This window comes from Petromyzon marinus, chromosome 54 (genome assembly GCF_048934315.1).
Source record: "Petromyzon marinus isolate PM22_M1 ecotype Great Lakes invasive population chromosome 54, UKy_Petmar_22M1.pri1.0, whole genome shotgun sequence".
Classification (NCBI taxonomy): Eukaryota; Metazoa; Chordata; class Hyperoartia; order Petromyzontiformes; family Petromyzontidae; genus Petromyzon; species Petromyzon marinus.
In genome coordinates this window covers 10,649,370-10,672,977 of record NC_133720.1, presented here as the reverse complement: position 1 = coordinate 10,672,977, position 23,608 = coordinate 10,649,370, and the positions used below count along the sequence as shown (strand labels likewise).

General features: G+C 53.3%; 1 protein-coding gene across 3 annotated transcripts in view; it reads left to right on the top strand.

Moving 5' to 3' along the window:
* MARCHF6 (membrane associated ring-CH-type finger 6) overlaps positions 1-16,970 on the top strand; it is a 36,786-nt gene extending 19,816 nt beyond the window's left edge. For 2 of the 3 annotated variants that reach the window (XM_032974711.2, XM_032974709.2), the window contains exons 15-27: positions 50-184; positions 660-779; positions 1,410-1,510; positions 1,843-1,923; positions 2,154-2,291; positions 3,339-3,654; positions 4,508-4,577; positions 5,400-5,581; positions 6,351-6,485; positions 7,594-7,683; positions 8,653-8,785; positions 9,473-9,608; positions 10,259-16,970. In XM_032974711.2, coding sequence (XP_032830602.2) covers positions 50-184; positions 660-779; positions 1,410-1,510; positions 1,843-1,923; positions 2,154-2,291; positions 3,339-3,654; positions 4,508-4,577; positions 5,400-5,581; positions 6,351-6,485; positions 7,594-7,683; positions 8,653-8,785; positions 9,473-9,608; positions 10,259-10,334 — 1,713 coding nt within the window. In that variant the 3' untranslated portion in view covers positions 10,335-16,970. The remainder of the gene's footprint in view (positions 1-49; positions 185-659; positions 780-1,409; positions 1,511-1,842; positions 1,924-2,153; positions 2,292-3,338; positions 3,655-4,507; positions 4,578-5,399; positions 5,582-6,350; positions 6,486-7,593; positions 7,684-8,652; positions 8,786-9,472; positions 9,609-10,258) is intronic. The other variant, XM_032974713.2, reaches the window with a different exon arrangement.
* The last annotated feature ends 6,638 nt before the right edge of the window (positions 16,971-23,608 follow it).

Below are 23,608 nucleotides of genomic sequence, written 5' to 3'. Positions count from 1 at the left end.
TTAAATAAAGATTCTGATTCCGATCTACCGCCACTCTGCGCCTTTTCAGGAGATGTTCGACGCCACCATGAAGGATCGCGAGGCCAGCTTCCAGTCTGCGCCCGGAACAACGATGTTCCTGCACTGGCTCGTCGGCATGGTCTACGTCTTCTACTTCGCCTCGTTCGTCTTGCTGCTGCGAGAGGTGCGGGGAGGAGGCGGTTGCGTGGGACTCGTGAGTTTAGAGGGAAGGGAGGGCCCTGCCACAGTATTTTATGTATGTATGTATGTTGAACTTATTTCACGCCGTACGTGGCCAACCATGCCAATCGGAGGTGTGGTGGGATGGGGGGTGTGCGACGGCTGTGTTGGGGACCGTAGCGCCACGTGGAGGAATGTTTGCACCGGTTTGGGAAATGTTTGATCTCGATTTTGTCAAATTTCACTCCTTTGTCAATCCACTGCTAGGTGAAGGCCTCGCCGCGCCGTGTTGGTTGTGGGGGGTTGTTTGATCATACTTCACCGCAGTTGGTCAGTGCTGGTTGCTGAAGCGGGGAAGGTGTCCCGTGGCGACGGTGCGGATGCGGCGGACGGTCGTTCGGTGGACCTCGTGACGTCACCAAGTCGGCTGCGCCCTGTGACCCCGTCGCCGCGTCCCTCTCACCGCCCGCCTCTCGCAGGTGCTGCGGCCGGGCGTGCTGTGGTTCCTGCGCAACATCAACGACCCGGACTTCAATCCCGTGCAGGAGATGATCCACCTGCCGCTCTTCCGGCACGCTCGCCGCTTCCTGCTGTCCACGGTCAGTGGCGCCTGCGTCGGCAGCGCGGTGTTGTAACGTGGTTGGCACTGGCCCTGGTGCGACAAAATCAAATGGGGCCACCTGCCTCCCCGGTGGTGCGATGTTAACTACTTCCTCGCCTCGTATACAGCAGGTCGTTTGTTCGATCCCGACCCTGACGCCTGCTGTATATTTGAAGTCTGCATGTCCCTCTTCCCGTGGTCGCATTCATTTTTCTCCGGGTCCTCTGGTTTTTCCCTCCACATTTAAAATCAATGTGCGTTTCGAGTATTTGGCTGCTGTATATTTCCACGTGATAAGCCACTTATTTGTGGCCTGGTCGCTTCTGAAAAAGAGCTATATAGCTCAGTGGGCCTTACCTGGTTAAAAAAAAAATAGTTTATAGTTTTTATTCCATCCTCCCCCCGACCGTCTACTTCATCGTGAACCCCGGTGCAGTTGCAACACCTTCACGCTCGCTCGCTCACCGCAAAACCGAGGCGGCGTGATGCGACCGCCAGGGTGCGCGGCCGCACAGGAGTTGTGGGATCGCGACGGCGTGACTTGCCGCGGGATTGTCGCGGGGACGCAACGTGTCGGCTCGTGTGTGTGTCTCTCTCTCTGTCTCTCTCGTGCTGCTCCCGCACTTAGGTTGTGTTCGGCTCCATTGTCGTGCTCATGCTGTGGCTGCCCATCCGCATCATAAAGGGGACCCTGCCGAGCTTCCTGCCGTACAACGTCACGCTGTACAGGTAACGCCGGGGAAGTACGCGTAGACTGCACCTCCGATTGGCACGGCGTTGGCTATGTACGGTGCGAAAGTAGTTCAACGTACATACGTGCGTTACAAGTTAATTTGACGGGTGACCGCGAGGGTGCGAGGGAAAGACTGAAGATGACAAGTAGTTGTGAAATGCAGACATGAGGACAAGAGTTTGTCTCGTAAAAAGCAGCTGGTTCACCAAATCCTCACAGCCACCTTCCAGCTTAGTTTGTTCTATTTGCTCGTGTGTGTGTTTGTTTGTGGTTTGTGTAAAGTTGTGGTTACTGTGTGTGCATGTTTGTGTGTGCTCGTGTGAGGCAGTCGCAACAACGGAGGGCAGAGGAGTGACGCTTACAACGCCGGGCGGCTAAAACGCAGAAATTGGCACAGTGGGGAGCACAGGTGGTGCATCTTCAAGTCATCTCAGTCGGTCAACCCATGGCACCTGGGTCTGTTCAGTGACCTGCCAGCGGGCCTTCGACACTTTACGTGGCCTCAAAGTGCACCTAGCGTGGCACAAGCACCGCGGTGACGTCGCCACCACCACTTAGTGGTGAATGACGGTTGTTGTGCTCGTGTATTTATATGTGTGTGTGTGTGGTTCACGTGCGTGCGTGTGCGTGCATGTCCAGTGACGCCCCTGTGAGCGAGCTGTCGCTGGAGCTACTGCTGCTGCAGGTGGTGCTGCCGGCGCTCCTGGAGCAGGGCCACACGCGCCACTGGCTCAAGGGGCTTCTCCGAGCGTGGACGCGCACCGCCGCATACTTGCTGTGAGTGTACACGGCACACAACGTACGCAGTACACACAGCACACAACACACACTGCACAACACACACGGTACAGAGCACACGCAGTACACACAGCACACACGTTGCACTGCCCAGCACACATGGTACAGAGCACACACATTACATGCAGCACACACATTGCACTGCACAGCACACATGGTACAGAGCACACACATTGCACTGCACAACACGCACGGTACAGAGCACGTGCAGTACACACAGCACAAACATTGCACTGCACAGCACACACGGTACAGAGCACACGCAGTACACACAGCACACACATTGCACTGTACAGCACACACGGTACAGAGCACGTGCAGTACACACAGCACAAACATTGCACTGCACAGCACGCACGGTACAGAGCACGTGCAGTACACACAGCACACACATTGCACTGCACAACACACACGGTACAGAGTGCACTCAGTACACGCAGCACACACATTGCACTGCACAGCACACAACACACAGGTTGCACTGCACAGTACACACGGTACAGAGCGCACGCAGTACACAGCACACACATTGCACAGCACACACATTGCACTGCACAGCACACACGGTACAGAGCACACGCAGTACACACAGCACACACATTGTACTGCACAGCATGCACGGTACAGAGCACATGCAGTACACACAGCACACACATTGCACTGCACAGCACACACTGTACTGCACTGCACACAGAGCTGCAAAGGAGTGTTTGTCACGTGGTGTTCAAACCAGATTTGTTAATTCTCCCCCTTCCCTTTTATGTTCATTATCTTCTCCCTTACCTTCCCCCAGCCCCCCCCCCCCCATATAAACTTTCGCTTCTCTGCTAGGGGCTCCCCACCTGGGTAGGGGAGTGAGCCCAATCCACCCCTCTTCAACAAGTCCGCCTGTGTCGATCTCGGGCTTTTCCTTGCGGGATTTATGCCCCCACCCTCCTCCCCCTTCTGGTTCTGTGATCGGTGCTACATACCGGGCTCGCGTCGAGTTGCAATAAAATTGACTCCGCTTGTCTCCAATACCCACAGGGACCTTCACTCCTACCTCCTCGGAGACCAGGACGAAGAGAACGAAAACAACGCCGAGAACGCGCGCGAGGAGGAGGAGGAGGACGATGACGACGGCGAGGAGGAAGAGGAGGACGACGATGACGACGACGATGAAGACGACGACGAGGAGGAGGTGGCGGAGGAGGAGCTGCTGCCGCCCCTCCTTGCTGCCGGGCGCAATGGGATTGCCGTCCCCATAGTGGAGGGGCTGCACGCGGCGCACCAGGCCATGCTGCAGCAGGGCGGCCCGACGGAGTTCCAGCCGTACACGCGGCCCCTGCACTTCACCCTGCGTGTGCGTTGCCGCTGCTCTGCGCTTGTGACAGCGCTGCGCCGGCTGTAGCCCTGCGGTGGAATGGCAGCGGGGTCACTGCACGGACGCTCTCTTTAATCCGCAAGCCTGTGGCCTGAAATAAACTAGCTCATTAAACTAAGTTATTTTATTTAAAGGTTAATGGCCACTCTGCGAATGGCCACTCTGCCAATTATTCTCGCAACCGCTCACTCGCCCAACCAATCATGCAACCGCTCATTCAAAAGAGTAGGGAAAATGTTGTTAGACTTAAAACTAAACTATTTGTATTTGACCAGATAATGCCCACTGAGCTATATTGCTCTTTTTCATTAAGCGACCTGGCTATCACCAATGTTAGCTCAACGAAGTGGCCTATCGTCGCGTGGAAATGTAATTCAGCCGAATGCTCTAAACGCGTGACGTTAATTCTAAATGTGGAGGGGAAAAACCGGAGGACCCGGAGAAATATCCACGGGTGAGAGAGAAACACAACTTCCAAATACACAGGTGTCAGGGTCGGAATCAAACGCATGACCTCCTGCACACCAAGCGAGGTAGTTAACATCTCGCCACCTAGCCCGAACACGAACAGCATGGCGTGGGGAGGCCCTCATCCAGCGGTGGATTAACAAAGGGCGAGAGGGCTACAACTTTCAACTCTGTTTTACTCTGATGAGCTCGATGATGGCAGTCGGTAGAACCTCAAATATGCGTGTATGTACATATGTTGAACTTCTTTCGCACCGTGCGTAGCCAACCGCGCTAATCGGAGGTGCGGGGAAAGGACGGCAATATGTTCCATAATTAAGACGCAGAATGTATCACAAGTACTTTTGTGCCGTTTGCGCTGCAGATCTTCCTGCTCATTGGCTGCATCTGCCTGACGCTGCTGTCGTCCAGCCTTACGTGCCTGGTCGTGCCAGGTGAGTCCTGCGGTGGCGGCGGCGGCGGCAGCGTCGTGCATGCCTCTTCGCTGCGTTGCTGACCGCCACCGAAGCTGGAATGATGGAGCGAAGGGAAACGTAGGACGGGGAGGGGATTTGTGCCAGAAAAGTACCACGTTTGTGAACAAAATTAAAATTGACTTGACTTGGACATTTTCCTTTACCCCCATTTTTTAGTCCCCTAGATTGAAAAGTAATTTCTATAGAACTGCTTTTTGTGTTTAGTTTGTCGTCCTTTCCACGCACCTCCGATTAGCACGATTGGCTACGTACGGTGCAAAGGAAGTTCAACATACGTGAATTGCCCCATGTGTACGATGGGAACGTATGGAATTCACAGCATCTCCGAAGTCTGTTCTCTTCTAATCACTTGTTGAAGAGTGTCCAAGATTTACAGCCATGTGTAGGACATGTGTTGAATTTAACACAAGCGCATAATTTCACGATTGTGGTGTAGCGTGCGCGCTCGGTCACTCGTTCACGTGCGTGTCGTATTGGCATTGCCAATGTGGTTAATTGCACTGCGGTCACGATCTCAACAATCCCAGGTAAGATTTGCTAGATATGCATAGTGCCAGTACCACCTATAGAACGCACCCATCTTGGTCCTTCGCTGGGTTGACGCCACAGATAATATGGGTAACCTGGCGTAGTGGGCACCACCAGAGGCGGTCTCTGGTGGTGTTAGAAACCGCACCAGGCCCTCCCTCGCAAGCCGTGCCGGCCTTCGTAGGTGCTCGCTTAACAGCATTTGCTCCATCCGTCACTGTTGCCTTTGTGTGTCCCATGCGCGTGCTGCAGTGTTGGCAGGCCGTTACATCATGAGCATGTGGGCGGGCGGGCTGAAGCTGCACGAGCTGTACACGGCAGCGTGCGGGCTGTACGCGTGCTGGCTGGCGGCGCGCGGCGCCACCGTGCTGGCATCGTGGGCCCCGCAGGGCCGGCGCGTGCTGCTGCAGCGCCTCAAGGAGCGCACGCTCATGGTGAGTGGTGTTGGGGGGGGGGGGAGGCGCCGCGACATCACGCGAGCGGATTTGTGGCGAGGACTTCCTGGAAATTAAATCGACGATTTTTATTTTACCGCGTTGCTGAAGATCAATCATTTTACAACGTGTAAATAAATGCTGACTGGAAGACGAGGTCGATGCTGAATCTGCCGTTGATGCTGACATTGGCGCTGGTGTTGACGCTGGTGCTCATGTTGCAGTTCGTGTAGCTGGTGCTGGTGTTGACATTGGTGCTGGCGTTACAGCTGGTGATGCTGGTGCTGGTGTTGACCGGTGCTGGCCTTACAGCTGGTGACGCTGACGCTGGTGCTGGTGTTGACATTGGTGCTAGCGTTACAGCTGGTGACGCTGGTGCTGGTGTTGACATTGGTTCTGGCGTTACAGCTGGTGACGCTGGTGCTGGTGTTGACATTGGTTCTGGCGTTACAGCTGGTGACGCTGGTGCTGGTGTTACAGCTGGTGACGCTGGTGCTGGTGTTGACATTGGTGCTGGCGTTACAGCTGGTGACGCTGCTGTTGACAATGGTGCTAGCGTTACAGCTAGTGCTGGTGTTGACAATGGTGCTAGCGTTACAGCTAGTGCTGGTGTTGACAATGGTGCTAGCGTTACAGCTGGTGACGCTGGTGTTGACAATGGTGCTGGCGTTACAGCTAGTGCTGGTGTTGACAATGGTGCTAGCGTTACAGCTAGTGATGCTGGATTCTGCTCATGACGCGGACCGCGTGCGGGCGGCGTCTGTGGCAGGTTCTGAAGACCCTGCTGGCGGCGTTCCTGCTGGCGGGCGTCGTGCCCCTGCTGGTCGGGCTGCTCTTCGAGCTGGTGGTCGTGGTGCCCCTCCGCGTGCCACTGCACCAGACGCCGCTCTTCTTTCCCCTGCAGGCACGTGCCCCCTTGGCCCTCGTGAGACGGTCGCACCCGCGAGCGCGTTGTAACGTTGCAATTCGACTCGCGCCGCACAGCAATGGCTCACTGCTCGAGAAGAGAGAGAAGGACGACTGACTTGGTAGGCGCGTGGACGAACCACAGACCAGTAAGCAAGGCAGCGGCAGTAGCCACGTGCTGAGCCGGTGCCAACAGTTTGCCCCAGCTCTGTGGTCCTCTCTATATAACGGTGTTATCGGACAATTAATGAGTGTTTTTACATTTTGTAGGAATCCGGATAAAACACATGAGCGCCGTGAGAGGGAAACACTTGATCCCGCTCCTGGCGAGCCAGGGTACGGCTACCTCGTCGACGCCCACAGGAAGCGAGTTCGGCAGCGTTTGTGCGATGCTCCACCAACTCCTCGCCTCCACAGTGGTGGATTACGGGCGTGTGCGCCACATGCTCAGACACAGCAATTCCTCGTGTTGACGTTTTTACTTTCGTTTTACTTGGAAGCAAAGACTTTGGCCAGCCACAGATTTCATGATGAGTCTATTCCCGGTTGTGGACACGCTCGTCATTCTCATCGCCGGGAACATCGCCCCGCGTTTAGTGTTGGCCAGGCCGTATTAAATGTGACGTTGATGATGGCGTTACCTCCATTGAGGCAACGTGCCCGACAGCACGTCCACTGCGGAGATGGAGTGATGAAATTGGCTCGTCAGCAGGCGCTAGGTGGATTTTTACATTGGGAGACCACCAGACGTGACGGTGACTTGGTGAGGCCTTCATGTAGCAGTAGATAGGTCCGTGATTGTCATGACGGTGATGATGGATGATGCTTTGTGTAATGATGATGCTTTGTTTAACATGTAGGCTGTCACCTGATGATGCTGGTTATAATTCCTCTCGAAACGTAATGCTCGAATTGTAGATGTCGTGGGTTAACTCTCCAACACACAACCGTTGTGCTATGCTAGTATCGAATTGGCGTGTTTTGTTTACGTGACAACCCTTACTAATTGGCCGTGTCGGGTGGTGGCGGCAGGTTTGACGACACGTTCATATTTACGCGATCTAACACAAACCCCTCTTATGGATGATGCTTTGTGTTTTGCGCAGGACTGGGCGCTCGGAGTGCTGCACACGAAGATCGTCGCCGCCATCACACTCATGGGCCCCCAGTGGCGGCTCAAGGCTGCGATAGAGCAGGTAATGGCACCTTCGTTCAGCAAGTACCGCACGGTCGCCTTGTCTGCCTCTTTGCCCAAAGTGTGTGCAGTCATCTTGTCTGGAATGATTGACAATTTTTAATGATTTCACTATGTAACACGATTTTTGTTCCTGGGTAGTAAATATTATTTTTTAATTGCTTATGCCATATTATGTTGTTACACAGTGAATTTTCAATCATTCCAGGGGCGCTACGGCATCGAGATGTGAACTGCCTTACCTCGTATACAGGAGGTTGTGGGTTCGATCCATTGCCTGGCGCCTGCTGCTGCATATTTGGGAGTTTTTCATGTTTTCTGTCCGTGGTTGCGTGAGTTTTTCTCCGGCTCCTCCGGACTTTTCCCTCTAAATTTATAATCAACAGGCGTTGAGAATAGTTGGCCGCTATGAATTCCCACATAAGCCTTGTTGGGTGAACTAGCCACTGCATCGTGGCAGTATGCTGCTGTGTGTAATGAGTGGGTGAGTGGGTGACTAGTTGGGTGAGTGAGCTAGCCACTGCACTGTGGCAGTATGCTGTTGTGTGTAATGAGTGAGTGAGTGACTAGTTGGGTGAGTGAGCTAGCCACTGCACTGTGGCAGTGTGCTGCTGTGTGTAGTGAGTGAGTGGGTGACTGGTTGGGTGAGTGAGCTCGCCCACTGCACCGCGGCAGTATGCTGCTGTGTGTAATGAGTGGGTGAGTGAGTGACTAGTTGCGCGAGTGAGCTAGCCACTGCACTGTGGCAGTATGCTGCTGTGTGTAATGAGTGGGTGAGTGGGTGACTAGTTGCATGAGTGAGCTAGCCACTGCACCGCGGCAGTATGCTGCTGCGTTGTCGTGCACGCCAGTCCCTGTTGTTGCCCGGCGGGTTCCTGTTGACTGCCCCCGCCACCTCGATGGGCGAGGCGCTGACCGCCCCGTGTGCACACCGGCCGCCCCCCTGCGTGCGCGCGTGGGCCCCACGCAGGTGTACGCCAACGGCCTGCGCAACCTGGACATGCGCGTGCTGCTGCTGGAGCTGACGGGCCCCGTGACGGCCGCCCTGCTGCTCGCCCTCTGCGTGCCCTACGCCGTCTCCTTTGGGCTCGTGCCACTGCTCGGTGAGGGAGTGGCGGCCGGGCTCTCGCGTCGTCACGGGGGAGGGGTGGTGGTGGCTCGTAGAGGAACGTCTTGATTCACCGCCACTGCAATGCAATGAATTGGTCACGATTCAGTGTCACGAGTCAGTTCGAGGATGGATGCTTTATTTGTCCTGTTTGTATCGTCTTTCTCATGGTCACAGGCTCATAAGTACTCCGTGGCCTTCTGTACTGTCTGGCTCGTCTTTGCTGTCTTTGAAATCGTAACGCCTCTTTGCACTGCCTATATCCTCTTCTGTTCCCACTCGTTCCATCTTGTTTCCGATCTCTCTTGTCGTGCCCCATTCCAAGCGTTTGTCAAAGGAAACGGTTGCCTAGAACGTGCATGAAAAGAAAATGATCAGTTTCTGTAGCACAGGATTGGATGTATTGTAGGCGTAAGGATAATTTTTTTAATAATTTCATCACGTTCCTAGTGGCTACATCTGGAGCCTGTGGGGCTCATTTGCGAGTGATTCTGCAATCCGATTACATCTTCCCACTCTCCGTGTAAGCCTTGCTCTTCCTTGCCATCGTTTAACCCCACGGCATCTTTGATGTTTGCGCCCCACCTCCCCTGCCCCGGCCTCGGCTGCCCCACCTCCCCTGCCGCGCGTCCCCTGCCCCGCCCTCGGCTGCCCCACCTCCCCTGCCGCGCGTCCCCTGCAGGCCTGTCAGCCGAGACACAGACGCTGGCGGAGCGGCGCGTGTACCCGTGCCTGCTCGGGGGCTGCCTGGTGCTCGGCGTGCTGGGAGCTCAGCTGCGGCAGTTCCGCCGTCTCTACGAGCACATCAAGAACGACAAGTGAGTTGTGACGATCGCCGTCGCGACCAATGGGCAGTGAACAAACCTCGGCGCTGCGTGCATTGTAGACACAACGCCTCGGCCGTGCTTTGGGCGTTGTGATGAATATTAGGCCAATGGGTGTCACAGACTCCAGTGAAGTGCATCTAGAGATACCCAGTCCGTGTTGAGGATTGCGATCGCTCTTGGACTAATGGACTGCAGAGGTGATGTGCTTCACTCCCTAACACTAACCCTTCTCCCAATAAAGAATGAGTACTTTAAAGTGTTGGGTTACTTTTGAAAAGTAATTGGTCACTGATTAGCGATTACTGCACCTCATACGTAGCCAATCGATTAGCACGGTTGGCTGTTGTACGGTGCGAAAGAAGTTCAACATACGTTTCATACATACTGGTGGCTTTATTGAAATGTAACATTACCTCTTTTGCTATATTTAAAGTAACGAAGTTTGATTTATCGATTGACGTTAAAACATTCGTCAAGTTTAACATGCATGAGCTTGATATCCTCTCTTAAATTGCACCGTAACGTTTAGGACTTTGCAACGCGATACATACAGGTTGGCTGCAACTCTCTTTCCCTCTTCAGTTTAAGGTCGTCTCCAGCCAGTGTCTCGTCATTCACTTTTATTTCTTTTCTCCAAACAGGTATCTCGTTGGTCAGCGGCTCGTCAATTACGAACGGAAGAGTGGCAGGAGCAGCGCTTTGCCCTCGGACCTGTGACGAGAGCCGTTTTGACTCACGCCACGCCAACGATGCCCCTCTACCCGCCGAAATATTTTCGCGTGCTTTGAATTTTCCGAAACTTGGGATGTGACCGAAGTAAATGTGTGCGCTCGTGTGCGCTCTTGCGCGTCAGCCACTCAGATTCGCGAGCGGACTCTCTCCGCCGCTCCTCGGAACTGGAAAAATCGGCACGGAATTTGTGCAATGTCGTCCTTTACTGCTCGCTACTCTTCTGCGCTCTTTGCCGAACCCCGCATTTGCCGAATTGGGCAGAGGAAGCCGTCGAAGATCCGAGTTGTTGGCTGCGTTCAGCGGTTCCGCACTCGGGAGACACAAAGACGCAAGCACGACACAGAGACATTAAAAACAACACACAAACCGGAACTGCAGTTGGGCAGCCTGACCCAGGACAGGGGTGGACTGATTTTCAGCGTGGGGCGACCCGATGAACCGGCCCCAGAGTAAGACTGAGGAGCTGTCCGAATTCGCCAAGAAAGCCACGTTCTAAATGAAATATTAATGTATGCCGAAGGTTGTGAGCTTGCACAGTAACAGTTTTATTTAAGGTGCTGCCCTTTTGCGGGAGGAGGGGGTGTAGAACAGTATTGCATGAGGACAGGGCACCCTTTCAGTATTTTTAATGTGGCAGTTACAAAAGTGTTTGTTGACCCATGAAACCAGATCCGTTAGGTAACGCAACTCACCGGGCCAACGGCAACCTGTGCACGGGGAAAGCGTGCATTCAAAAACTTCCAATTGGTAGAAACGGCTACAGTTGGCGATATGCATATAGTGGAAGATATAAATGTGTAAACTGCGTCTTGGCTTGTACGGGCAATGAAATATTTTAAACTTTTCGGCACAGCCACCCACCGCCTGCAGTGAGTGCTGCTCGTGCCAAATGCCGACTGCGCCGCCACTTCACCGCGTGGTGGCAAGGATTAACCGTGGACGTTCCCACAAATTTAAAAATGTCGCAAAATCACCCCACGGGGGAGGGGGGGGGGTGGTGGGTGGGTTGGCGCGGCGCCCCCTCTGAAAAAAAAGGCCGTCCGGCATCCAGCGTCCGTCGTGTTTGTCTTCTTCGATGGCGTTGCGCGTCACGTCGTTCTCCCTCGAGACGTCATTGTTTTCGATGCCAGGCAGCAACGTGCGCTTGTGTGCGGGATGGTCTCTGTTGCCTCCGGCGGCAGGGTGGGGATAAAGTTGAGAGATGTGCGATGCTGGGAGCCGTCAAGCTGCGCCTTCCTTCATTGTTACAGAGCAGAACTACTGACGAGGAGGGGGGGGGCGGAAACCCTTCGCCGTGCTTGCATCTCTGTCCCCGAGTTTCTTGGTTTGATGTTGACGAGGGATCCACGCGAGCGCCCTTTGCCCGGCGTTCGCGTGCTCGACGAACCCTTGCGGGGTTGCACCATTCGGGCTCGAGGTGCGAGGTAGATCCCTGCTGAACGATGCATTTGCAGAGACGGTGTAGGAGCACAGGTGTGTTGATCGGGATATTGAGGCAGTACCGCTCAGAGGCTGTGTTCGTGTCCCTTGGGGTTGTCACGGTTGGTCGTGTTTGCAGGTGCTAACACGTGACGGTCTCACCACGTGGCTCCACAAAGCAAATTTCTGAATTCGGTCATTTGCACTTTATATCGGGCAAAACCACGCTTTAAGGGTGTTGCAAACAAAACATGTTTTAGGCACTGCGAAGTGAATGCAGTAACAACTAAATGTTACACGAGCAATAATTCCACTAGTCCACCTTGCCCAGAGTTCCACCCACAGCGCTAAGGGGTGCTGGCTCTTTGACCCGACACAAGGTGGGTTGAAGAGCCACACATTTCCATTGCGATGTCACCCAGTCTGGGCCGCCAGTGTCGACCCTGGTACCAGCCAGCTGGTCCTGTGGCACGTGAATAGCCTAGGACAGGCTATACATGGAGAAAATACGTGTCCTGACATATACACGGGGAAACTGTGTATATGTAGCCTTGGCAATATCGATGGCAGCTCTGTAAATCCCGGCCACATGGGCAGAGGTTATAGCCTAGTTGACAGCTTAGTGAAGGCCAACCCAGGCCTCCACTCGGCTATCCAGACCCCACAGGCCTTCCTTGTTTGGCTAAGCACACCGTAATCGGGGTGGAATTGGATCACTGACAGAGATTTTCAGTGACGATTCTAGTGGGCTGTAATTCGCCGTAATCGCCATTCTGGTGGGCTGCATTTGGCAATAATTAGTCGAGATAAGCATAGCCGATTGCTGGGAGAAGTTAGATGTGTAATGAAATTTCAAAAGAACCCGGTTGTTTCGCACACATGCCCCATGGCAGAGTCCCCGTGAGAATCCCGTCCGAACAAATTAAGGCTTTTTAAACGCGGGAATTTGTGGAAGTAACACAATTCCCCCTTGGAAACCGCGCAAGGTGGAAATTGTAGAAGTCGCCTAAGACAGTTCCTGTGGGAATTTCCTTGTCGCAATATGTGCACGCTAATTAAAGTTTTAACCAAACAACTGCAGCGGGATCCTTTGCACAGTCAACGTGAACGGTGGCGACGCTTAACGAGACTGAATAACCCCATTTCACCACGCGCGGGTTTCAGCTCGTGCTCGGTCAACGCACGGATGAGCAGTGTTACCGCCGGTCAAGGCCAGATTCAAATCCATCGCAGCGGGAACACACTCGAATGGAGGCTTGACGCGAAACAGATTCAGCAGCACTCAAGGGCTAACACGGCAATGGGTGCTGCTCGGTCTGTTCGACCGCCGCTGATGTGGCTCATCACATTCTCCAACGCACAGCGTTAAGGAACCGCGTGCTATTTTACTTGCGTTTTCATCGGAACCTGGCAGCTTGTGCTGTGTTTGGCCTTTCAAACGTATATATGAAATGTTCGTTTTGGAACAGCTGAAAACTATATGTATGCTAGTTGAATTTTTTCTTCTGTTCGTGGTTAATGTCACTCGCACGGTTGCACATGGGGGTGCCACGTGTTTCTCATTCAGTTCCCTGGGAATAGACGTCTTCGTAAATTTACATCCAATAAACATCCATGTTTTAAACATTGATTGCCATAGGGATGTTCACTTTACTACTGGTCCTTCGTGTGCCAAGATTGAGATCAAATTGGCCAGAGGTTTCTCAATCTCCCAGTCCTCGTGACTTTTCACATTTACCAATATGCCATTCAAGTACCAATTACGTCTTTACATGTTGCACATACCTGATATATATACACGCAAGCTGAAACAATTATATTCCACTTGCATTAATCATGAAAGTACATAACTTGATTGTAATGTTCTTAATTTAAATAAAGCATGAAGTTACAGAAGTTGCCCTGCCAAGGCTGATAGCGATGCGGATGCCGCCCTCCGTAATCCAGCAAAATAGTTATTTTTTTCAGTCATTTTCATTTCATTTAGCATCGCAATCTGTGCGCTTTAATTAAAATTCAGTTTCATCTTTGTTACAGCGGTTCATTGTGATAAACAGAATGGGCAGCTCGTCAGCCAACCAGAGTCGGGCATCCGCCCCTCACTGCTCATCCATCCGTTCGCTTGTGAATAATGCCACGTGGTTCTTGGTTGAGGTGGCAGACGGGGGGGGGGGTTGTCTTACCCACAAAACCAGAGAGATGTCTGCCCCCGACCATCTCCGATCCCATGAATTGGCCGAGCCTGCTAACTGGTTGCGAGGACACGATCACGTTAACAGTTAATAGTGTACGCAGGCTTAAGAGACTCGCTCCAGAGCGCAAGAGCAATTTTTACCTTTTTTGTTCAGTTTGAGAACGTTCACAAAAGCTGTGATCGACGCGTCAAGAAGCCACGCGTTGGCGCACGCTCAATGTGCTTTGGTGTCGCCTGTTGTTTTCGAGGAGGAATCCTCCACTTATTTCAAGACGTGTCTCTCTAAGGAAGGAACGCCACCGACAATCGCGCGTGTTTCCACGACGCGTGGTCGTTATCGAAACCTCGCGTGGCTGTTCAACTATGGGAAGTATTTTGATTGCACAGACCCCCTGGGGTACTTGAGAGCGATATTATTATTCAAGTGTCCCTGCCTGGCGGTCGCTGTGTGTGTGTGGGGAGCGGTCGTGTACCGGTTAGCGAGCTGCGCTACGAACCCGGCGACCTGAGTTCCATTCCCGCTCACGGTCAACACCCAGTGACGATTATCGGAACCGGTCCTGGGCCTCACCTAGGTCGACTCTGCCTCAAATGAGTACCTGGTGCGATGTGTAAATATCGCCACTGGGGAGACAAAGGCGGCCGGGCGTGGTGCTGGGCACTCACCCCCTCGTGTGCCGTTCAGGCCTTCAGAGGTGCTCGCTAACAGCACTTGCTCCAACAAACGGCTATACGCGGAATCTTTGTCTTGTGTGGTGTGGTTTTGCTAAGGATCTCGGCAAAGAAACCCCGATGTGATGTTTAAGCCCCACGATTAGGGCTGAATTTCAGCTGGGACCTGGCCATGTCGGCGACCCGGAATATATTCCCGCACCCGGCACATCCAGTACGCATCTCGCTGTGGCTGTGGCTACTGCAAAGCCATGCGCCTCACTCCAGTCCAACAGCGGCCCCGGGAAAAAAAATAGAGTTGAGAAATTAAAACCCTGCCCACGATGCTTTGTTGTCGAACTTGTCGCGCGCAGCTCTGCACGTATCATTAATATCCCAACACGTTAATCTTAGCTTGCTTTTTTTTTGTGTCAGCTGATGTGAGATTTGTTATCGGGTGGAGAGAGAGAGAGGATGTTGTTGGCTTGTTTCAAAGCCTTTGGGCTGTGCCAAGTCCTATTTTATGGGGATCCCATAATGTATGGGGGTTCCCCTGTTGTCTGTTTGAAGGGCTATTTTGAAGCGGTGTTCCCTGTCGATGGTTAAATTGGTGTCTAAGTAATACCGTGTGCAGTCATTTGGTGTATAGTCGCTCGAGATAATTTTGCTCACCACATCGATATATTACTTACTCCAGGATGTTTCTCGGCAGCTGGGGGTTCACACGAGGTGTGTAAACTGACCTAGTTTGTCTGCAACTTGCTTTACGCTACACACCCACAATGCACGAAGAGGCCTACACGTATGAAAAACAAATAATAGGTGTTTTACCCTTTCTGGCAATAAAACAGGTGTTAAGATGTCCAAACGCCAAATAGAAACCTTGTTCAAGGAATGAAGTACTGCACACAGTACTTGTTGTGACAAACGTGCAAACAAACATGCTCTGATAATAATGGCATGTTTTGTTTGCATGTTCTATACGGCCACCAATTCAAATTGACCCCTGAACCCAGGGCCCGGCTTACCATGTGGAGCCTAAGGGCTTGCCTAAATGCAAGCCTTAGCAGGACAGGAGGCTTATAAAAGGGGCAGAACAAAACATCCATTTGGCAGAGGCACGACTTGTTTTTACCCTGATATACGCAAACAAAACGTTTCGGCATCCACCATTTGGCCAACTGCTGGGGCAAGTGCTGTTAGCGAGCACCTATTACCTGTTGTATATGTTGAACCTCTTTTGCACCGTGCGTAGCCAACCGTCGGTGAACACGTAGAAGTGCATTCTAAATAACCACCGCACTAACGTTCTATACACAAATGTGTGTGTATATATGTATGTATATGAACACAAGTGCGGATGTAAACAAACATTGGCCCTCTCTCCTGCGTCTTTTCAGGGCTTGCTTTTTTAGGCAAGGCCCATAGGCCCCACCGGGTAGCCCAGGCCCTCACTCTGGGGTTGATTCAAAAGGAGCAGCAAAGCGGGAATTTGTTTAGCAGCAGTTTCCCCGGTTTGCCATGCGAGTTAACGCTCTAAAACCACGCTCACGCTACAATTTTACATGCGAGTTAACGCTGTAAACCATGTTCACTCTGCCGTTTTACATGCGAGTTAACGCTGTAAACCACGTTCACGCTGCCGTTTTACATGCGAGTTAACGCTCTAAAACCATGTTCACGCTGCCGTTTTACATGCGAGTTAACGCTCTAAAACCATATTCACGCCGCCGTATTACATGCGAGTGAACGCTGTAAACCATGTTCACGCTGCCGTATTACATGCGAGTGAACGCTGTAAACCATGTTCACGCTGCTGTTTTACATGCGAGTTAACGCTCTAAAACCATGTTCACGCTGCCGTATTACATGCGAGTGAATGCTGTAAACCATGTTCACGCTGCCGTATTACATGCGAGTGAATGCTGTAAACCATGTTCACGCTGCCGTATTACATGCGAGTGAACACATTCGCTCGGCCGTTTTACGCAAAAAAAAACACTATTGAGAACATTTGAAGCTTTCGAAACGTTGCTACGAAAATGATGCACCCCCACGAAGTGTAGTCAAGTTTCCCCGACACGACCATTGTTGGCAACGTTTTATTTTGCCATGTGTAAGTAGAAAAAAATATATATCATCGGCGGTGGGTTGAATTTGGCTGCGGTGCCTCTCCAATTATCCGCTTGTGTTCCAGACCGGCGGTTTCAACGTGACCACCTTGAGGCTCCTTCGCTTCCACAAATTTGTTCTTCACAAATGACCGTCGACTCGGAATGCGTCCCCCTCCCCAGTGTGAACATCTCTGCATGCGCCTCCTAAATTAGGAGGAACTTAATTAAAAATTATAAACACGGTTACTGGCCACCTTCGTCGTTAATGTTACGAGGATGAACTCCGCGTGGTTTACACCCTGGGTTTTTGTTTTGTCGTAATTCTCCACCCTACGCACCGACAGGGAGTTGCGTGCGTGTGTGTGAGACTCTACTAATTTTCAAATCCCTTGGATGGGACACCCCATTCGATTGGTAGTCTGGCAAATGGAATTTGGGCAATCTTCGTCTATCGTGTGGAATATGTATGTATGTTGAACTTATTTCACACCGTAAGTAGCCAACCGTGCTAATCGGAGGTGTGGAGTAAGGACAACAAACGAAACACAAAAAACAGTTCTAAAGCAATACTTCAATCTAGATGTAAAAGTCCATAGCTCCAGTGACTCCCTAGTAGCTCCAGTAGCTTCCTAGTAGCTCCAGTGGCTCCCTAGTAGCTCCAGTGACTCCCTAGTAGCTCCAGTAGCTCCCTAGTAGCTCCAGTGACTTCCTAGTAGCTCCAGTGACTCCCTAGTAGCTCCAGTGGCTCCCTAGTAGCGCCAGTAGCTTCCTAGTAGCTCCAGTGACTTCCTAGTAGCTCCAGTGACTTCCTAGTAGCTCCAGTGACTCCCTAGTAGCTCCAGTGACTCCCTAGTAGCTCCAGTGACTTCCTAGTAGCTCCAGTGACTTCCTAGTAGCTCTAGTGACTTCCTAGTAGCTCCAGTGGCGTCCTAGTAGCTCCAGTGGCTCCCTAGTAGCTCCAGTGGCTCCCTAGTAGCTCCAGTGACTCCCTAGTAGCTCCAGTGACTTCCTAGTAGCTCCAGTGACTCCCTAGTAGCTCCAGTGGCTCCCTAGTAGCTCCAGTGGCTCCCTAGTAGCTCCAGTGGCTCCCTAGTAGCTCCAGTGGCTCCCTAGTAGCTCCAGTGGCTCCCTAGTAGCTCCAGTGGCTCCCTAGTAGCTCCAGTGGCTCCCTAGTAGCTCCAGTGACTCCCTAGTAGCTCCAGTGGCTCCCTAGTAGCTCCAGTGACTTCCTAGTAGCTCCAGTAGCTCCCTAGTAGCTCCAGTGGCTCCCTAGTAGCTCCCGTGGCTCCCTAGTAGCTCCCGTGGCTCCCTAGTAGCTCCAGTGGCTTCCTAGTAGCTCCAGTAGCTTCCTAGTAGCTCCAGTGGCTCCCTAGTAGCTCCACTGACTTCCTAGTAGCTCCAGTGACTCCCTAGTAGCTCCAGTGGCTCCCTAGTAGCTCCAGTGGCTCCCTAGTAGCTCCAGTGACTTCCTAGTAGCTCCAGTGACTCCCTAGTAGCTCCAGTGACTCCCTAGTAGCTCCAGTGGCTCCCTAGTAGCTCCAGTGACTTCCTAGTAGCTCCAGTAGCTCCCTAGTAGCTCCAGTGGCTCCCTAGTAGCTCCCGTGGCTCCCTAGTAGCTCCCGTGGCTCCCTAGTAGCTCCAGTGGCTTCCTAGTAGCTCCAGTAGCTTCCTAGTAGCTCCAGTGGCTCCCTAGTAGCTCCAGTGACTTCCTAGTAGCTCCAGTGACTCCCTAGTAGCTCCAGTGGCTCCCTAGTAGCTCCAGTGGCTCCCTAGTAGCTCCAGTGACTCCCTAGTAGCTCCAGTAGCTCCCTAGTAGCTCCAGTGACTCCCTAGTAGCTCCAGTAGCTCCCTAGTAGCTCCAGTGACTCCCTAGTAGCTCCAGTAGCTTCCTAGTAGCTCCAGTGGCTCCCTAGTAGCTCCAGTGACTCCCTAGTAGCTCCACTGACTCCCTAGTAGCTCCACTGACTCCCTAGTAGCTCCAGTGGCTCCCTAGTAGCTCCAGTGACTTCCTAGTAGCTCCAGTGACTCCCTAGTAGCTCCAGTGGCTCCCTAGTAGCTCCAGTGGCTCCCTAGTAGCTCCAGTGACTCCGTAGTAGCTCCAGTAGCTCCCTAGTAGCTCCAGTGACTCCCTAGTAGCTCCAGTAGCTCCCTAGTAGCTCCAGTGACTCCCTAGTAGCTCCAGTAGCTTCCTAGTAGCTCCAGTGGCTCCCTAGTAGCTCCAGTGACTCCCTAGTAGCTCCACTGACTCCCTAGTAGCTCCAGTGACTTCCTAGTAGCTCAAGTGACTTCCTAGTAGCTCCAGTGACTCCCTAGTAGCTCCAGTGGCTCCCTAGTAGCGCCAGTGACTTCCTAGTAGCTCCAGTGGCTCCCTAGTAGCTCCAGTGGCTCCCTAGTAGCTCCAGTGGCTCCCTAGTAGCTCCAGTAGCTTCCTAGTAGCTCCAGTGGCTCCCTAGTAGCTCCAGTGACTCCCTAGTAGCTCCAGTAGCTCCCTAGTAGCTCCAGTGACTTCCTAGTAGCTCCAGTGACTCCCTAGTAGCTCCAGTGGCTCCCTAGTAGCTCCAGTGGCTCCCTAGTAGCGCCAGTAGCTTCCTAGTAGCTCCAGTGACTTCCTAGTAGCTCCAGTGACTTCCTCTAGTAGCTCCAGTGACTCCCTAGTAGCTCCAGTGACTTCCTAGTAGCTCCAGTGACTCCCTAGTAGCTCCAGTGACTTCCTAGTAGCTCCAGTGACTTCCTAGTAGCTCCAGTGACTTCCTAGTAGCTCCAGTGGCGTCCTAGTAGCTCCAGTGGCTCCCTAGTAGCTCCAGTGGCTCCCTAGTAGCTCCAGTGACTCCCTAGTAGCTCCAGTGACTTCCTAGTAGCTCCAGTGACTCCCTAGTAGCTCCAGTGGCTCCCTAGTAGCGCCAGTGACTTCCTAGTAGCTCCAGTGGCTCCCTAGTAGCTCCAGTGGCTCCCTAGTAGCTCCAGTGGCTCCCTAGTAGCTCCAGTGGCTCCCTAGTAGCTCCAGTAGCTCCCTAGTAGCTCCAGTGGCTCCCTAGTAGCTCCAGTGACTCCCTAGTAGCTCCAGTGACTTCCTAGTAGCTCCAGTGGCTCCCTAGTAGCTCCAGTGACTTCCTAGTAGCTCCAGTAACTCCCTAGTAGCTCCAGTGGCTCCCTAGTGGCTCCCGTGGCTCCCTAGTAGCTCCAGTAGCTCCAGTGGCTCCCTAGTAGCTCCCGTGGCTCCCTAGTAGCTCCAGTAGCTCCAGTGGCTCCCTAGTAGCTCCCGTGGCTCCCTAGTAGCTCCAGTGACTCCCTAGTAGCTCCAGTGGTTTCCTAGTAGCTCCAGTGACTCCCTAGTAGCTCCCGTGGCTCCCTAGTAGCTCCAGTGGCTTCCTAGTAGCTCCAGTAGCTTCCTAGTAGCTCCAGTGGCTCCCTAGTAGCTCCAGTGACTTCCTAGTATCTCCAGTGACTCCCTAGTAGCTCCAGTGGCTCCCTAGTAGCTCCAGTGGCTCCCTAGTAGCTCCAGTGACTCCCTAGTAGCTCCAGTAGCTCCCTAGTAGCTCCAGTGACTCCCTAGTAGCTCCAGTAGCTCCCTAGTAGCTCCAGTGACTCCCTAGTAGCTCCAGTAGCTTCCTAGTAGCTCCAGTGGCTCCCTAGTAGCTCCAGTGACTCCCTAGTAGCTCCACTGACTCCCTAGTAGCTCCACTGACTCCCTAGTAGCTCCAGTGGCTCCCTAGTAGCTCCAGTGACTTCCTAGTAGCTCCAGTGACTCCCTAGTAGCTCCAGTGGCTCCCTAGTAGCTCCAGTGGCTCCCTAGTAGCTCCAGTGACTCCGTAGTAGCTCCAGTAGCTCCCTAGTAGCTCCAGTGACTCCCTAGTAGCTCCAGTAGCTCCCTAGTAGCTCCAGTGACTCCCTAGTAGCTCCAGTAGCTTCCTAGTAGCTCCAGTGGCTCCCTACTAGCTCCAGTGACTCCCTAGTAGCTCCAGTGACTCCCTAGTAGCTCCAGTAGCTCCCTAGTAGCTCCAGTGACTTCCTAGTAGCTCCAGTGACTCCCTAGTAGCTCCAGTAGCTCCCTAGTAGCTCCAGTGACTTCCTAGTAGCTCCAGTGACTCCCTAGTAGCTCCAGTGGCTCCCTAGTAGCGCCAGTAGCTTCCTAGTAGCTCCAGTGACTTCCTAGTAGCTCCAGTGACTTCCTAGTAGCTCCAGTGACTCCCTAGTAGCTCCAGTGACTCCCTAGTAGCTCCAGTGACTTCCTAGTAGCTCCAGTGACTTCCTAGTAGCTCTAGTGACTTCCTAGTAGCTCCAGTGACTTCCTAGTAGCTCCAGTGGCGTCCTAGTAGCTCCAGTGGCTCCCTAGTAGCTCCAGTGGCTCCCTAGTAGCTCCAGTGACTCCCTAGTAGCTCCAGTGACTTCCTAGTAGCTCCAGTGACTCCCTAGTAGCTCCAGTGGCTCCCTAGTAGCTCCAGTGGCTCCCTAGTAGCTCCAGTGGCTCCCTAGTAGCTCCAGTGGCTCCCTAGTAGCTCCAGTGGCTCCCTAGTAGCTCCAGTGGCTCCCTAGTAGCTCCAGTAGCTCCCTAGTAGCTCCAGTGGCTCCCTAGTAGCTCCAGTGACTCCCTAGTAGCTCCAGTGGCTCCCTAGTAGCTCCAGTGACTTCCTAGTAGCTCCAATAGCTCCCTAGTAGCTCCAGTGGCTCCCTAGTAGCTCCCGTGGCTCCCTAGTAGCTCCCGTGGCTCCCTAGTAGCTCCAGTGGCTTCCTAGTAGCTCCAGTAGCTTCCTAGTAGCTCCAGTGGCTCCCTAGTAGCTCCAGTGACTTCCTAGTAGCTCCAGTGACTCCCTAGTAGCTCCAGTGGCTCCCTAGTAGCTCCAGTGGCTCCCTAGTAGCTCCAGTGACTCCCTAGTAGCTCCAGTAGCTCCCTAGTAGCTCCAGTGACTCCCTAGTAGCTCCAGTAGCTCCCTAGTAGCTCCAGTGACTCCCTAGTAGCTCCAGTAGCTTCCTAGTAGCTCCAGTGGCTCCCTAGTAGCTCCAGTGACTCCCTAGTAGCTCCGCTGACTCCCTAGTAGCTCCACTGACTCCCTAGTAGCTCCAGTGGCTCCCTAGTAGCTCCAGTGACTTCCTAGTAGCTCCAGTGACTCCCTAGTAGCTCCAGTGGCTCCCTAGTAGCTCCAGTGGCTCCCTAGTAGCTCCAGTGACTCCGTAGTAGCTCCAGTAGCTCCCTAGTAGCTCCAGTGACTCCCTAGTAGCTCCAGTAGCTCCCTAGTAGCTCCAGTGACTCCCTAGTAGCTCCAGTAGCTTCCTAGTAGCTCCAGTGGCTCCCTAGTAGCTCCAGTGACTCCCTAGTAGCTCCACTGACTCCCTAGTAGCTCCAGTGACTTCCTAGTAGCTCCAGTGACTTCCTAGTAGCTCCAGTGACTCCCTAGTAGCTCCAGTGGCTCCCTAGTAGCGCCAGTGACTTCCTAGTAGCTCCAGTGGCTCCCTAGTAGCTCCAGTGGCTCCCTAGTAGCTCCAATGGCTCCCTATTAGCTCCAGTAGCTTCCTAGTAGCTCCAGTGGCTCCCTAGTAGCTCCAGTGACTCCCTAGTAGCTCCAGTAGCTCCCTAGTAGCTCCAGTGACTTCCTAGTAGCTCCAGTGACTCCCTAGTAGCTCCAGTGGCTCCCTAGTAGCTCCAGTGGCTCCCTAGTAGCGCCAGTAGCTTCCTAGTAGCTCCAGTGACTTCCTAGTAGCTCCAGTGACTTCCTCTAGTAGCTCCAGTGACTCCCTAGTAGCTCCAGTGACTTCCTAGTAGCTCCAGTGACTCCCTAGTAGCTCCAGTGACTTCCTAGTAGCTCCAGTGACTTCCTAGTAGCTCCAGTGACTTCCTAGTAGCTCCAGTGGCGTCCTAGTAGCTCCAGTGGCTCCCTAGTAGCTCCAGTGGCTCCCTAGTAGCTCCAGTGACTCCCTAGTAGCTCCAGTGACTTCCTAGTAGCTCCAGTGACTCCCTAGTAGCTCCAGTGGCTCCCTAGTAGCGCCAGTGACTTCCTAGTAGCTCCAGTGGCTCCCTAGTAGCTCCAGTGGCTCCCTAGTAGCTCCAGTGGCTCCCTAGTAGCTCCAGTGGCTCCCTAGTAGCTCCAGTAGCTCCCTAGTAGCTCCAGTGGCTCCCTAGTAGCTCCAGTGACTCCCTAGTAGCTCCAGTGACTTCCTAGTAGCTCCAGTGGCTCCCTAGTAGCTCCAGTGACTTCCTAGTAGCTCCAGTAGCTCCCTAGTAGCTCCAGTGGCTCCCTAGTAGCTCCCGTGGCTCCCTAGTAGCTCCAGTAGCTCCAGTGGCTCCCTAGTAGCTCCAGTGACTCCCTAGTAGCTCCAGTGGTTTCCTAGTAGCTCCAGTGACTCCCTAGTAGCTCCCGTGGCTCCCTAGTAGCTCCAGTGGCTTCCTAGTAGCTCCAGTAGCTTCCTAGTAGCTCCAGTGGCTCCCTAGTAGCTCCAGTGACTTCCTAGTATCTCCAGTGACTCCCTAGTAGCTCCAGTGGCTCCCTAGTAGCTCCAGTGGCTCCCTAGTAGCTCCAGTGACTCCCTAGTAGCTCCAGTAGCTCCCTAGTAGCTCCAGTGACTCCCTAGTAGCTCCAGTAGCTCCCTAGTAGCTCCAGTGACTCCCTAGTAGCTCCAGTAGCTTCCTAGTAGCTCCAGTGGCTTCCTAGTAGCTCCAGTGACTCCCTAGTAGCTCCACTGACTCCCTAGTAGCTCCACTGACTCCCTAGTAGCTCCAGTGGCTCCCTAGTAGCTCCAGTGACTTCCTAGTAGCTCCAGTGACTCCCTAGTAGCTCCAGTGGCTCCCTAGTAGCTCCAGTGGCTCCCTAGTAGCTCCAGTGACTCCGTAGTAGCTCCAGTAGCTCCCTAGTAGCTCCAGTGACTCCCTAGTAGCTCCAGTAGCTCCC